The sequence below is a fragment of the Dromiciops gliroides genome, chromosome 4 (genome assembly GCF_019393635.1).
Source record: "Dromiciops gliroides isolate mDroGli1 chromosome 4, mDroGli1.pri, whole genome shotgun sequence".
Lineage (NCBI taxonomy): Eukaryota > Metazoa > Chordata > Mammalia > Microbiotheria > Microbiotheriidae > Dromiciops > Dromiciops gliroides.
In genome coordinates this window covers 141,531,004-141,548,063 of record NC_057864.1, presented here as the reverse complement: position 1 = coordinate 141,548,063, position 17,060 = coordinate 141,531,004, and the positions used below count along the sequence as shown (strand labels likewise).

Here is a 17,060-nt window from a genome sequence, read left to right as displayed (position 1 = left end):
AAGAATTTATTAGTGTTTTAGTTGATGAATTAAAATGAGAACAGCAAATAAGAACTCATTATTAGTTCAACATTTATTCTGTGAAGTATTTTGCTTATTGGAGAGACCTTGACAATTTGACTTGGCATTATATAATTAATCAATCATTCTATGTATGATGTTCATCCTAATTACTACTACTGATAAGAAAGATCCTAAAATAAAAATACCAAAAGGTCCAAAAACTATAAGAGAAAAGAAGATATGTAAACTCATAATTCCCAGTTTAATAAAGGAGAGAAAAAACATTTTAAAATAAGAAGATATTTATTTCCTATCTTTTGACATAAAAACTTATTCTCAGTTCTCAGATACTAAAATGGATTTGCATTCTCATCAGTGTGTATGCGTTCCTTTCAACAGTGTAGCTCACAACCGCCTGTACAATTCTTATCCATATCTTTCCATAAATTCTCCACAGGCAGCCTACTATTAAATGCACTGGGGTCCTTCTTTATTTTCTCTTGATATCACAAGGATATCAGTGGAGCACACAGGTTGTCCAACAGTTATCCCTTCATCTCACCGTGTAACCAGTCCATCATCTCTTTTACTTATACATTAATATGATGACATCTTTTTGTCTGGTTCTTGATAAGTCAGTAAACTGTTTGGAGGGCTCAGGGCAATGAGGGTTAAGTGAATTGCCCAGTGTCACACAGCTAGTAAGTGTCAAGTGTCTGAGGTCAGATTTGAACCCAGGTTCTCCTGAATCCAGGGTCGGTGCTTTATCCACTGCGCCACCTAGCTGCCCCCTAGTCAGTGAGTGTTTAAGTGCCCACTATATGTCTGGCACTGCACTAAGCACAGGGGATATAAAGAGAAGTAAAACATGGTCCCTGCTCTCAAGGAGGTCATAGTCTAATGGGAGAAACAACAAGCTATATATAGGGTAAGTTGTGATCAGCAGAGGGAAAGCCCTCAAAAGGAACTGAAAAAGAGTTCATGCAGGCTTTTAGATGGCATTTAAAGGAAATTAGGGAAGCTAGGAGGGAGAGAATTCTAGGCATGAGGTACTACCAGAGAAATTAGAAGGTCTTTGTTTAGGATACAGTACAGCTTGATTAGACCTACTATGTGTCTCTCTGTTTCCCAAAATGAGTATACTTATTTCAGTTCTTTGGAGTTTGTATTGTTCTATGACTTGCAGACATTCAGCTGTACTGTAGAATACTGTAATTAAAAAGATGCACCTTTATTTCAGGAAAAAAGTTTGGACTCATTAAAAGGTCTTTTCAACTTCTCAGTAGCAATCCAGCTGGCTTCCCTTTTGTTTAATCCTAGGCCCCAATTTTTATCCATTTGAAATGAATAATTGTCCATCTAACTACATGTCATTGTCTAGACCAAAGCTTTTTAAACTGTGGGTCATGTCCCCATATAGAGAGCCACATAACTGAATGGGGATTGCAAAAAATTTGGCACTAAATGTTTGATTTCTATATCTACATATTGTAACGATTGGAATGACGCTGCCTGCTGGACACTTACTGCAGAAAAGCTCCACCATGAGGAGAAGGTCTCTGAGGGCAAGACCATGCGTCTTTTCTTTGGCATCAGGAAGTGATGTTTGCTCGTGGGAGGAAGAAGGGGGAGGCTGGCGTTTTGACTCCCTTTCTTTCCTGTGGACTCTGGCAGAGGGTAGAGCTAGGAATGCTCTCTCCCTTTAATAGATAGATGAATCTAGGCCTTTCTCTTTCTCTTCACCAAATTTTTATTCTCCTTAATAAATGCTTAAAAGTCTAACTCTTGCTAAAGCTTATAATTTATTGGTGACCACTCGTTAGATTTTAGACAGACTAGCTAGAATTTTAGCCCCTTACAATATCCAGGGTTGTATAAAAATTTCTCAGGTAAAAAGGGTTGCAAGTGGAAAAAGTTTAAGAAGCCCTGTTCTAGACAAGAGAAATCCTTCCTTGATAGTCCTAGCTCTTTGACTCACTAGTTCTGTAACTTAGGGCAATAAATAAATTTTATATATGCATATATTGTTTATAAACACACACATACTTACATACATATACACATACACATGCATACATAGATATGTATTTGTATGGGATGATGATGATATTTTTGGTACCTCATAATTTTATTGTGGGGAAAAGGTTTTGTAAATGATAAAGTATTCTATAAACTATCATCAAGTCAACAGGCATTTTGTGCCAGGCACTGTAATAAGTGTGGGTGGTACTAAGGAAGGCAAAAAACAACCCTTACTCTCAAGGAGCTCTTAGTCTAAAGGAGAAAATGATACAAACAACTATGTGCAAAGAAGGTGTATACATGATAATTTGGAGGTAATCTTAGAGGGAAGACATACATACTAACATCCATGCATACATAGATGTGTACATATTTGAATTGGTGATGTATTAAATTATATTTCTTTACATATTTAACCAAATATACTTCACATACATGTCAAAAGCTTTATGCTTCTGTTTTGTCAATAAGTTATTAACTCATTGGTTGACTTTAAAGAGAAAACAGAATATGAAAACCTTTGAGAACCTCAGTTATGAATTAGTTTAGGTAAGTCATATAGAAAACTACATTTATCACTTTAAAATGTAATAATATTTATAGTACAAGTTTCATTCATTGCCCCTTCTCCTAAGGACAAATAAATACTCTTATATAGCATACACACACATACATTTGCATGTATACATATACATGTATGTGTGTGTGTGTGTAACACACACGTACACAGGTACGCAAATTCAATCTTTCTGTTACTGTGGAATACAGTTTATCATTTAATCCTGGCTTTTTGTTGTTTTGCTGTTTGTGTTATAGGGTCCATGCACTGGGAATCAGCAGAGTTTGGCACATAGCAGGCTTTGGGATGCAGTGGTTGGTTTTCTTCATGTATTTGCCCATATGCAAATGAAGTTGTCTCAGGTATTTTTGTCTATTACCTTTCAAAATCCTCAGCTAAAAAAGTGTTGTCCTGTCAGCTTAATCAAAATTCCTATATGCAAACAACCTTTTTATTTAACTGTTCCATTGATATTGTATCCTTCCTTGTTTTCTTCTATAATAATTTTTTTAATAAAATGAAAGATCTGTGTCCTAGTTATGTAGTGAACTTTTACAAAACTGAAGAGAGTAGAAATGCTGAAAAATATAGAAGTTTGTAGAAATACTTCTTAAATGGGATTCCTCAAATGCTATATATTTCTCTAGTGTCCTTATGACCTCATTTCCTCAAAAATGCTCACTAAAATCTTCTCTCTTCTTACTTACTGAAAAAGAATTTCTAGTCTAGTGTTAGCTTCACTAGAATGGAAGCGATCCCCTTATAGAATCATAATCAGGCAGATGCTCATGGCTGATGTCATTCCATCTTTAACAGTAAATTTAATTTTGAGATCCATGGAAAAAATAAATGTTAAGGGCAAATAAATACATATTAAGGATTTGTCTGCTCCTACTTCACGATTTTTAAAAGGTAATTGGAGGGCAAAGGTTAAAGAAGGCATGCTTTCTGTTTCCTTTGTTTCTTTTGTTTTTATATTATATAAATAACTACAAAATGGCAATAAAATAACTTGATAAATATTTTGTTTTAACAAGATAATATAACATCTTGATAGGCTATAATATAATTACAATACTTAATTTGTATATTAAGATGTGAAATATCTACTAGGGCATTGATCTTTGACTTAAACTATAAAAATAAGCTTAAAATAATTTAATAGTAATTCTACTATACATAGCAGTGAATTTTTTTTTGTTTTTTTAGTGAGGCAGTTGGGGTTAAGTGACTTGCCCAGGGTTGGTGCTCTATCCACTGCACCACCTAGCTGCCCCAAGCAGTGACATTTTAGTAAACTAGTTTTTAAAATATAAATAATTTTGTGATTGATTTTGAACAAATTTTATAGCCATAACAGAAATCTCATCACAAATGTTTTCATAAGAATTAATTTTTATTTTCATGTTTTATGTAAGGCAGCATGACATAATGAATAGAGAGCTGAAATTGGACTCAGGAAGACTGAGTTCAAATCCCACTACTAAAACTTACTAGCTATGCTATCATTGGCAAGTTAATTAACCTCTTTGGCTTCAGTAATCTATATAAGGTTATAAATTATATATAGGTTGCCAGATGTATGCAGCTTATACACTAAAAGAATCGTAGAACCTTGATATAGTGATATATGATATAACTTAGCAATTGTCCATATACACTTAGGCACCAATTTCTGAAGATACTATTTTCCATACTAGAGTTAGAATCATTCAAAATATTGTAATTGTAATATGTAACAGAGGTCAGGTGATTTAGAATGATACCCTATTAAAAAAAACCCAAACAATTATAGTGTTTAGAATAAGAAAAATATTTGTAAAAAATTTCAATGTATACATATATATTAGGTGATACCAAGGAAATGCTATGAAAATGGAAAATATGATGGTGAGAAATTAGTAAATATAATAATTTATTTTTATGGTATCACCTTTTAGATCTTGTTACTTTCTAAAATGCAGTCATTTATGTAATTTTTAAGATTTATGTTACATATCTACATCTAGGTCACCCATCGTTGATATGTCACCTTCATGTATGAAATAATATAATTTCATTTACTAGGATTTATTAAGACTTGGGGCAGCTAGGTGGCACAGTGGATAAAGCACTGGCCCTGAATTCAGGAGGACCTGAGTTCAAATCCAACCTCAGACACTTAACACTTACTAGCTGTGTGACCCTGGGCAAGTCACTTAACCCCCACTGACCTGCAAAAACAAACAAACAAACAAAAAAGACTATAACATTAAGGCAGACAGAAAAACACAAAACGAATTTAATTTAAGAAGATTTTTAAATAATCAAATATTTCTACATAATTATGTGAACAGTTGCCATTTTAAAAATCCAAGTGTTCTTAATTACTAAAATTATATTGATGCTCTTTTTAAAATAATATCAATATATATCATAATATAATCTGTGACTTGTTAGTCTTTTCCTCCTTTCAGCTTTTTTTTTTCTACTTAATAGTGTTATCAAAATTCTCCTTCATGTAAATGATGGGAATTCTAGTTATCTTTATTGTTAATTTAGTGTTTTATATCAATATATTAAAATGCTATTATATATTGAACTAATGTAATAGTTCAAACACTGTGACACAGAATGTGTTAGTCCTATGTGTATTATTTTCTCATATAATTTAAAATACATATATTAATGTTTGCAGGATTCCAGCCAAATTGAGTTGTTGAAAGAATTAATGGATCTTCAGAAGGACATGGTGGTCATGTTGCTGTCCATGTTGGAAGGTAGCTTTGATTAATCAGAAATGCAAGTACTAGAGCACAGTCCTATACTCTCTAATTTGATGGCCATAAAACCCAAAATGCTGATTTGGTGAAGGGTTAGCATGCTTTAGAACAATGGTTCTGAAACTTTTTTGGTTTCCGGCCTCTTTACATTTGTAAAAATTATTGAGGACCCCCTCCTCAAGAGTTTTTGTTTATATGGGCTTTATATCTAAATATTTTCTTTAATAGAAATAAAACATAAATATTATCCTGAAACTAGTTTTGAACTCATGTGCCCCCTGAAAAGGTAACAGGGGTCCCAGAGGTCCCTGGGCCACACTTTGAAAACCCTCTAGAAAAGAGTAAATATCACCTGGAAATGATATTTAGTCTATGTTCTTGTCTAACCACTTTTTTTGTCACACTCACTTTTTTCTCATAAATTACTTTAAAATTCCTGTGACTCTGAGTGTACATATCTAAAAAATGGAGATAATACAAATTTTTGCTTGCCTCATAAGAGACATCATGAGGATTGAGCTTTTCAGCACATGCAAATAAATATATTTCACATTAATCAATTGGAAGTGATTGAGAATACATATAAAATCAAAGGGTGAATAGATTATTGGCTTTTATAAAGACTGCTACAGTAGATGATATTTTTAAGTCTATGGATTTTTAAACCATAATTCCCATGCTATGCTCCTGGGAAAAGAAATTTTCATCTTAATGTTCTTTTCTTTGTTTTAAAATATTAGCTTTTATTTGTATTCTTTATCTATCTATCTATATATCTATATACATATATTTACTCACTTATTAATTTCTTTATTTATTTAATGTGTTACTTTCCCCCAATTAAATGTAAAACAATTTTTAACATCCAAATTATCTCCCTTCCTCCCTTCCCCAACCCTTTGAGAAAGCAAGCAATTTGATATAGGTTATACATGTGTAGTCATGCATGCAAGACATTTCCATATTAGTCATATTGTGAAAGAAAACACAAAAAAAACCTCAATAAAAATAAAGTTAAAAAAATATGCTTCAATCTGTATTCAGACACCATCAGCTCTTTCTCTGGGGATGGATACCATTTTTCATCAGACAGCTTTCAGAGTTGTCTTGGATCATTGTATTGCTGAGAATAGCTAAGTCATTTTAATGATCTTTTCAAGAAAACTCATCTCAAATTTAATAAATAGGCCATCTAGTTTCAACTATGCTTGGGTAAAAGCTTTGTTTAAGTTTATATAATTAGAGATTCTAGTTTGAGAAGTGGTTACAGTAATTTTAATTACTTTGTGACTATTAGAGCCCATTGGCACTGGACTAGGTAACTCAGGGCACTATGGCACTGTACGGTACCTTCATTGTTTTTCTTTTCTCTTCATGTTCCACTTATTTCTATCACTTTCTTTTGCCACAATTATTTTTCTTCACCTTTTATCCTTATCTATGTTTTAGCATGCCAACAGTACCCACAAGTATTGCCTAATCAATATTTATTTGATTAAAGAGATTGCTGATCTGATATGTGAGCATGTTAAATACATTGCATTTGATGCATTTATTGACTAGCAGGAGTTGCTTCATGTCCTGTTGCCATTAATTTCCACTTCCCTGACACAGGTTTGAAGTTCTAGCCAAATAAACTCTGTAAAAGTCTTCCATGTATCCATTACCTCAGTTCATACATTAGTAATTATTTAACATTTTCAGTCCAACTAAGGAGTGTATTTGGTAATTCTCTTATCATACTATGGCTTTATTATGCCCCATCAGAAGACACCATTGTGGAGTAAACCAAGGTTTAAAAACACTGGAAACATCCTTAGAGTCATCTTTTACTATAATGGCAGAATAGTGTCCAGCAGTTACCTCATTTTCTCTTCTGTAGTGCTTACCTTTTTTATATATATAAAATGGGATAGAATATTGATTTTCATTATATTATGTCCAAAATATTATTGAGGAAGCATTTCCTAATAGCATTATATCTTTTAAACCATGGTGAATCTGTATGTCTTATTGTTTAACATGAAAGTGTTATATGCTGGACCAAAAATAAGCAGATGTGCTAGAAAATATATTTTCATTTAATATGTTTACCTATTAGCTCATCATACTAAAGTACATTCGTATTGAAAATACATAATTCTTTTACCACCAGGTAATGTTGTTAACGGAACCATTGGCAAACAGATGGTTGATATGCTGGTCGAATCTTCCAACAACGTAGAGATGATTCTAAAGTTTTTTGACATGTTTTTAAAACTAAAAGATTTAACTTCTTCAGATACATTCAAAGAATATGACCCTGATGGCAAGGGCATCATTTCCAAAAGGGACTTCCATAAAGCAATGGAGAGTCATAAGCACTACACTCAATCTGAAACTGAATTTCTTCTGTCTTGTGCGGAAACAGATGAAAATGAAACCTTAGATTATGAAGAGTTTGTGAAGCGTTTCCATGAACCTGCCAAGGACATCGGATTCAATGTTGCTGTCCTCCTGACCAACCTTTCTGAACACATGCCCAATGATACCCGACTGCAGACTTTCTTAGAATTAGCAGAAAGTGTACTGAATTATTTTCAGCCTTTTCTAGGCCGCATTGAGATTATGGGCAGTGCAAAACGCATTGAAAGAGTTTATTTTGAAATCAGTGAGTCCAGTAGAACCCAGTGGGAGAAGCCACAAGTCAAAGAGTCCAAAAGGCAGTTTATTTTTGATGTGGTCAATGAAGGAGGGGAGAAGGAAAAGATGGAACTTTTTGTTAATTTCTGTGAGGATACCATCTTTGAAATGCAGCTAGCTGCGCAGATCTCAGAATCAGATTTGAATGAACGGTCAGTGAACAAAGAAGAAACTGAGAAAGAGAAGCCTGAAGAACAGGAACCTCGAATGGGTTTTTTTTCCATTGTGACTGTTAAATCAGCTCTCCTGGCCCTTAGGTATAACATTTTAACCCTGATGAGAATGCTCAGTTTAAAGAGCCTTAAAAAACAGATGAAGAAAATAAAGAAAATGACCATGAAAGATCTGGTCATGGCCCTCTTTTCTTCCTATTGGAGTATTTTGGTGAGCCTCTTGCATTTCATATCCAGTGTTTTAAGAGGCTTCTTTCGTATCATGTGCAGCTTGCTGCTGGGAAGTAGCCTGGTAGAAGGTGCTAAAAAGATCAAAGTTGCAGAACTTTTGGCCAATATGCCAGACCCTACCCAGGATGAGGTGCGAGGTGAGGGAGAAGAGGGAGAAAGAAAGGCTATAGAAAGTGCCCTGCCCAGTGAAGATCTAACTGACCTAAAGGAATTAACAGAGGAAAGTGACTTACTGTCAGATATTTTTGGTTTAGACCTGAAGAGAGAAGGAGGACAATATAAACTAATCCCTCACAATCCAAATGCTGGCCTGAGTGATTTAATGAGTAACCCAGTACCTGTCCCTGAAGTTCAAGAAAAATGCCAGGTAACCTATCTAATTCATAGCCTCTCTGGTCTTCTGGGCGAAGGGGATGGGGCTATAGAAAATTTAGCTTGATGTTGTTACTGTTACAAATCTGTTTTTAACTGTGTACCAGTGTTGTCTTGCGGGGAGAAGAGTAGCTATGTTTAATCACCAGAATACCAAAGGACTATTGAAGAGATACTTGGACTTTTTATAATGGTTTGTTTTTTCTTAATAATAAGAATAAAGCTGGTATTCTGGAAGTTTTACCCTATCAATCAGATAAACAATCAGTCATTAAACATTTATTTATTCTGTACTGAAATTGCTGCTAGATAAGGCATTGTGGGAGATATAAAAAAATACGATTGTCCTGAAATGCCTTCTTTTCTTTCTCTATGTGCTTTTGGTGACTTCATCTCTTCCCTTGTGTTCATTAATCAGTCACTTCTATCTAGTTGACTCTCGGATTTGTAGATCCAGCCTCACAATATCAACTGCCTATTGAACATCTGTACCTGTATTTTTGACTGGCAGTTAAACTCATCATATTAAAACTGAACTCATCATCTTCTACTAAAAATCTACCCCATCTCTTAAATTACTTTTTTTCTGTTCATGGCCCTGCCATCCTCCTTATAAGTATCAAAACTTTGGAACCGTATTCAACTTTTTCTTATTCTTCATCCTCTACATCCAAGCAGTTGTCAAGGCCTATAAATTCTACATCCACAATGTCTCTTTCTCTTGCCCCTTTCATTTTTGTATTGCCACCACATAAATTCAGACCCTCATCACCTTTTACCTGGACTATTGGAATGGTCTCATGCCTTCTTTTCCCTGTCTCACCAGTCTATCCTTCATAGAACCATCAAATTAATCTTCCTAATAGATAGATTTAGGTACAATACTTTCACACTAAAAAATCTTTTGTGGCTCCCAATTGCCCATTGAACAAAACATAAATTCTAGTTTGAGATTTAAAAACCCTAGACAATCTGTTTTTAACTTCCTCTGATTTATTTTACTTTATTCCACTTCATATTTTTACATTTCAGTAAAATCAGCCTACTATATCTTTCCCTATCTCATTCTTCCAATTGCTACCTCCATGCACTTGTGCTGGCCATTCATCATTCCTTTAATATATAGAGTATTCCAAAAATCTCAATGCCATTTTAAGCTATTGAAGCTTCTTCCTCATTTCTAACTAATAATATCTTTTTCTTCCTTCAAGGCTGAGCTCAGATTTCCCCCTTTTCTGTGAAGCCTTACCTGGTTTTACCAACTGAATGTTCTCTTTCTCCTCAATTTTTCCTCAATTGCATTTAGATTGTTCCTTTGGCCCTACCACACTCTAACTTGTTTAATACTTAGTTATTTACATGTTATAACCCTACCCCCTCACCAAACTGCAAATCACCCCTTAAGAGCAGAGTCTGCAATATGTCTCTGTTTGTATCCCCAATGCCTAGGACAGAACTTTGCACAGAGTTATTTAATAAATATTTGTTGATTTGAGTAAGATTAACTACATAAGTAGTTAATGCATAATTACATACATAATTAAATGTTAAACTATTTAGTATCTATCAGTTCAACAGGTATTAACAAAAAAAGAGAAATAAATCATTGTGGGATAGAGTAATCCTTAGGTTAAAAATTCCATGAAGGACATAAAGCCAGTGGGGATTCAACTGTTCCTTGAAGGATGAGTCAGATTTTTCTGCAAGGAAGAGATAATAACGGAGAAGAGCTCATTCCTAGGGGGGAGGTGAATAACACAAGCTAAATCATGGAGATGAAAATGAGTATGGTATATGTGAAGGACAGTCAAGAAACCAACACGATTAAAACAGAGAATGTATAGTTTAAATGGAGTGAGATGCAGACATAAAAGATTGGATTTGATCCTAGAGGCACTGGGGAATCGTTGTTGAGTAATGTTTGGCGTATGAGCGCATGTGTCTTTAACCTCATCTCTAGGTTACATGCAATGTTTCTTAGATTTTCTTTCTTCCCACTAATCCTTTCAAGGAACAGAAAGTGAAAGAAGATGAAAAGGAAGAGAAAGAAGAAACGAAATCCGAACCTGAAAAAGCAGAGTAGGTATAATGGTATATGCTACCTTTTCTTGGCTTCAAAAACTCCTTTTCATTTTATTATTGTTATTATATTTTTCTCTTCCACCTCAGTGCTAGATATGACTGAACACTCTCAATGAATCTTGCAAAGATCTTTTCAGCTCTAAATCTATAATTTTATGCTCTCAGAAAAAAACAGCCCTGTATACACATTATAGCAATGCAGTGGCTTCTAACAATATAATTCTCACTGTCTTAAACCAGATAACTGATACTGAGCTGTGTTAGTTCTGGCCCATCATTCTCAGCCCTCCTTCTCAGACTATAATGTCTTTAGTTTATAAATATAGGGAATTGAGAGCCTTTGATGTCATTTACATATCTTTTCTTGCCTCTCCATAAGAACTAAGAATTTCATTTATGCTTTACTTTCTGCCTTATGCTAGGGTAGCTTGAGGAGAAAAAAAAGTCTCTTATATGATGCCATCTAATGAATATTTGGTTAGCCCAAACCTCCTATTTTTAGTCCATGCAAGTTTAATTACTATATTTTGAGCCTAGGTCTATCTTGTACAGAAAATATTTGTTTAGTTAAACTCAGTAGGCTCTTATAATAGTGTTTTTAAATATATAAACTAACACTAATGAGAATCATTACAGTCATATAATAAATGGCTCGTCATAAGACAATGAAAGCATGTCACTTTAGGTTTTCTAAATCATTGATTTTATGCTAATCATAGCATCCTATAATTTTCTACATCTTCTTGAGGTATTGTGTATCTTTTTCACCTTCATTTTTTTTCCTGCTTTCACTGGTCTGGCTTCAGCTTCCTATCCCATACAGGACCCACTCCATATGATTATATAACCTAAAATAGGCATGTAGCATGAGATCAAGATTGAACAATTTGATTTAAGCATATTGTATTAGAAATTAGTTCACATATGAACTTTAGATGTTCTAAAATATTGGAAAGATGTAATTATTTAGGAGAAGCCTAAATTTTCATCACTACAACATAAATATATCATTAAAGAGGATGATTCTGTCCTATCATATTTCTAGGTGTCTAATTACAATGCTTTGTTTCATTATATATCAGAAGATGAGTATCCCGATGTTGTATATACCCTATCCATGTTTTTATGCTCTTTTTTGAAAAGCTCCAAGACCAACAGCCAAAAAAGCCTCTCCAAACACCCCAACTTCATTTTTTTCCTTGCCTTATAATATTAGTTATATTACTCTTTGGACTTAATATTGTAAAATTTTAAAAAGAACCTGTTGCACTTTCATTGACTGTCCCCCATGCTAGGAACGCTCTCTATCCTCATCTCTACCTCCTGGCTTCTCTAGCTTACTTTAAGTTCCAGCTAAAGTCCCCCCTTCTACAGGAAGCCTTTCTTGAACCCCCATAATTCTAGTGCCTTCCCTCTGTTGATTAATTCTAATGTATCCTGTATATAGGCTATTTGTACTTGGGTGTTTGTATGTTGTCTCTCCCATTCAAATGTGAGCTCCCCAAAGGCAAGGACTGTCTTTTATCTTCCTTTGTATCCCTATGCTTATCTGGCATATAGTAGGAATTTCATAAATGTTTACTGACTTTTTGACTGACAGAATAGAAGTCTAAAGTCTCTTCAGGCCTATAATATTTGGGAAAGAGGAGGGTTGTTGTTGTTTTAATAAGACTTAGACTTTAGTGAATTCGTTACCTATGGGAATTCCCCAGATTGGGATCTTCAGACCCTAAGCAATTAGATCAAAATGGAATCTAGAAAAGCCCTTGTCTTTAAAAAGGAGCATAGAATCATAAGTATATAGTTGAAAAGGGACCTCATAAGCCCTCTAGTCCAACTCTCTTGTTTTATAGATGAGAAAAATGAAGACTAGGAAAGTTGTGATGTACTCAAAGTTATATAGATAGTAAGTGATAGATAAAGGATTTGAAATTAGATCTTCTGATTACATATCTGAGTCCCTGACTTAGAACTCTGGGCCCTCTGTTCACATAGCCATTGAACAATAATAAAATCATTATTTTGTCTGCACCTTGATCACATTCCCTAACCTCTCAAACATTACTGCCATCATGAGTTGAGAACTTCAAATTTTTGTACAGTATTTCCTTTCTACCACACACTCACCAAACTGGTATTGTTTTTTCTAGGGTTTAATCTTAAGAAAAAACATGAATCCTAAAATATGAACATAGAATTATCAGCAATTAGAAAGCACATATAGTGGCTCCCAATTTTCCTAATTTTGTCTAATTATTAACAGAGTTCTCAGTATTACCATCTTTGTGACTTTCTAGATCATAATTCCCTTCCTTGGCCACCACTCCCTGTATGTGTTGTCTGTCTGATTAGAATGTAAGTTCCTTGTGGTCAGAGGATCTCACTTCTGTATTTCTAGCCCCAGTGCCTACCACAATGCATGACATATACTAAGCACTTTAAAAATGCCTGTTAATTGATTAAATTCTTGTTTATGAGAACAAGACTTTTCTTTATCCAACATATGCTGGGTATACATTAAGTAGGGGAACCTGGCTTCAGATTTAAAATTGTTTTCTTGACTTCAGAGCATTATCATTAATTAAAAATTACTTTTCCAATAGAGTAGTATATTGGTGCTCTTGTGTATTTGTATTTTGATTGTGCTCATTTCATCAGGTGGAACAGAGAAATATTTCGCTTGTTAATGCCAACTTCACCTGAGAATTTTATATATTATACATTTTTTACAGGGGAGAAGATGGAGAAAAGGAGGAAAAAAACAAAGAAGATAAAGGCAAACAAAAGTTAAGGCAACTTCATACACATAGATATGGAGAACCAGAAGTCCCTGAGTCAGCATTTTGGAAAAAAATCATAGCCTATCAACAAAAACTCTTAGTAAGTCCTTTTCACTTTCAAAGTGACTCAGGAAAAGTGGGTTATGCATGGCTTTTATGAAATCGTAACAATCCAAGTTGAGCAAAAATAATTGGATTTTCATTCATTCAAAGAATGCAAACAGCTTAATAATGTACATGAGTTGTTTTAGTTTCTCAGTTATTCCTATCTTCACTAATAAAAAGTTTTAAGTATTTTTCTGTCCTATGGCAAGTAGGTCCCTTTTCTTCCCAAACACTAAAAAAGGTACTGATCTTTGCCAGAGATGTCTTCAATATGAAATCTTGTGAATCCTTCAGTCACTAATTTTCTACAAATATTAAAAATAAATAATTTTTGTCCCCCACTTTCATTGGAGAGAAATGATATCTTGGATAAGCCATTTCATATATACAGACCTAAATTGCCTCATATGTAGTAGATGACCTCTAAGATTTCTTCCAGTTATAAATCCCATGATTTTATGATGCTATGAAATAAAAGATGTGAGAAGATATTTCTTTAAACAGAGTGGTAATATATAAGGTTGGCTGAAGTATTTCTGAGATCAAGAAAATATTCTCAATACTTTTTCAAGGTATTTTCATTTTCTAAAAGTAAACCTAAAAGTGTCAAGATTCATCTCTCACACAGTCTGAGATAGAAAGGAACCTCAGAGCCTATCTAGTCAGATTCTCCCTGTCCAAGAATACATGGTCACCCAGCTTCTGCATGAAGACCTTCACCATAAGGGAACCAACTAAGCCCAATTCACCTTAGGTCATCATCTCTAATTGGTTTTGTTTTGTTTTGTTTTGTTTTTGCGGGGCAATGGGGGTTAAGTGACTTGCCCAGGGTCACACAGCTAGAAAGTGTCAAGTGTCTGAGGCCGGATTTGAACTCAGGTATTCCTGAATCCAGAGCTGGTGCTTTATCCATTGCGCCACCTAGCTGCCCCCAGTCATCTCTACTTGTTAACAAGATTTTTCTAAGTTCACATCTAAATCTGCCTCTCTACAACTTCTATCCATTGTTCACACTTCTACCCTTTCTAGCCAAGTATAGCCAGTCTTATAATACCTTTTCTCAAAGACCAACCTTCAGAAAATGGGCAGCAGCTACACAGTAGAAAGAACACTAGGTCTTGCATCAGTAGACCTGAGTCCAAAACCTGTTGCTGCCACTTACTACTCAGGTGACCTTGGGCAATAAGTAACAACCTCCCAGAACCTCAGTTTTCTAAACTATAAAGTAAGGATGTTGGATTAAGCAGTCTCTTAAATCCCTTCTAGATCTCCCTATCTCTGATACCATGATCCCATAGACCTAGAGACTTGAAGATTGTTTTCATGTCCTAACTGAGTCTTCAATTTTCCAAGCTAAACATCCCTATTGTCTTCATCCATTCCTCATATTGCATGGTCTACATTCCTGTCTCTTAACATCTTGGCCAGCCTCTTCTAGACCTAAAATGTATTGCCCCAAACTGAACTTTAACTCTAGGACTCTAGATGTCCTACTAGTGTAAAAAGAATAAACCTCTCATATCTAGAGTTCTGAACACTGTGTTTCTCAGTGCAACCTATTATAACATTAGCTTTTTTGGCTGCTATCTCACTATAGACTGATTCTGAGTTTACAGCCAGTCCATTCAAGCCTCTAAATATTTTTCACAGGAAACAATAATCCTTTCATATGTCTAAAATGAACAAAAATCTTATATAAGAGACCTTTAGAAACAGATGAAAACTTTAGGGGATGACAGAGAGGATAAAATGCTAGCTAGTGATCAGGTTCAGAACCTGGGAAAATATTTTTTAAATTACTGAACTGGGGGTGGCTAGGTGGCACAGTGGATAAAGCACCAGCCCTGGATTCAGGAGTACCTGAGTTCAAATCCAGCCTCAGACACTTGACACTTACTAGCTGTGTGACCCTGGGCAAGTCACTTAATCCCCATTGCCCTGCCCCCCCAAAAAAATTACTGCACTGTCCACTTGAGAGTGCTATTTAATATTTTTCCAGTCTTGAAAATTAAATACACAATTCTGAAATTATTAGTTTGCAAGTATAATAAAACCTCATTTGTGATATTTTTAGGGGAATGGATTTTTCTGGGTAGTTTTGTATCCAGAATAGAAGAGAATTAATGGTGATTGTTTGGTTTTAATTTTTTATGGAAGTCTTTATAAAATGTCCTTTACACTTCCTTGTCTTCTTATTGAATTTAAGTTGATATTTTCTTGATGATTTAGAGTCTCATTAAAAACATCCTGGAATGTACTATGTTGTAACTATGGTTGCAACTACACCTGGTATGAAGTATAGAACCAATGGGTACTGTCCCTAAAAATTTGTTTTCTTGCAAAAGCCTGTGATGCTAGTTTGCTCTCTGGTCATTTCCTACTTTCTTAAGCATGTATAGCCATTGCATCTCCTGAACAGTAGGACATGGCTGCCTTTCTCCAAAAGTAAAAGAATTCAAGATGGATGTAGCCTTCTCACAAGTGATTTTCTCATCATCTTCACTGTTTTGCTCAGTATCCTTTAACATGCCAGCATCATTCAAAACACTATATAAGGTTTCTTCATCATCCAGTGATGCACCTTCATTTCACATATTACAAAGAAGCAAGTGATGTCAGTAAAGATGATACTTTAACAGATACTTTTATAACATGAGGCCATTAGCCCCTTTTGTACACTTGAGGATAGTAACTGTTTTGTGTTGTCTTCATTGCTATAGCACCCAGAACTTTCAAGAAAAACAGGGTTTAAAAATTCTTCAAGGATCATAGGATCAGACTTAAAGCTGGAGGGGATCTCAGAGTCCATCTGTTCCAAGCCCTTCAATTTACACATGAGAAGAATAAGGCTCAGAAAGGTTATGGGGTATTCTTACAGTCATCCAAGGGCAGAAAGGTGGCACAGTAGAGTGACAGGCCTGGAGTCATGAAGACTCATCTTTGTGAGTTCAAATCTGACCTCAGGCACTAGCTGTGTGACCCTGGGCAAATCACTTAATCCCCTTTATTACTATAGTTTCTACATCTGTCAAATGACCTGGAGAAGGAAATGCCAAACCACTCCAGGATCTTTGCCAAGAAAACCCCAAATGGAATCATGAAGAGTCAGACACAACTGAACAATTACAGTCATATAAATAGTGATAGATCAAGGACTTAAACACAATCCTTTGACTCAAAATCCATTACCCTTTCTACTGTGCCACATTACCTAATCCTGCTTCCTCAAAATGTGGTCTCTTTTGTATCACCACAAATAACTACCCTGTGGCTAATAGGGCCTTATCAA

General features: G+C 34.8%; 1 protein-coding gene across 1 annotated transcript in view; it reads left to right on the top strand.

Annotated features, from left to right (window-relative positions):
- The window catches only part of RYR2 (ryanodine receptor 2), a 758,695-nt gene that overhangs the window by 686,956 nt on the left and 54,679 nt on the right, over nucleotides 1-17,060 (top strand). Inside the window, 5 exon segments of the mRNA XM_044000528.1 lie at nucleotides 2,842-2,946; nucleotides 5,262-5,343; nucleotides 7,502-8,799; nucleotides 10,816-10,883; nucleotides 13,619-13,766. Coding sequence (XP_043856463.1) covers nucleotides 2,842-2,946; nucleotides 5,262-5,343; nucleotides 7,502-8,799; nucleotides 10,816-10,883; nucleotides 13,619-13,766 — 1,701 coding nt within the window.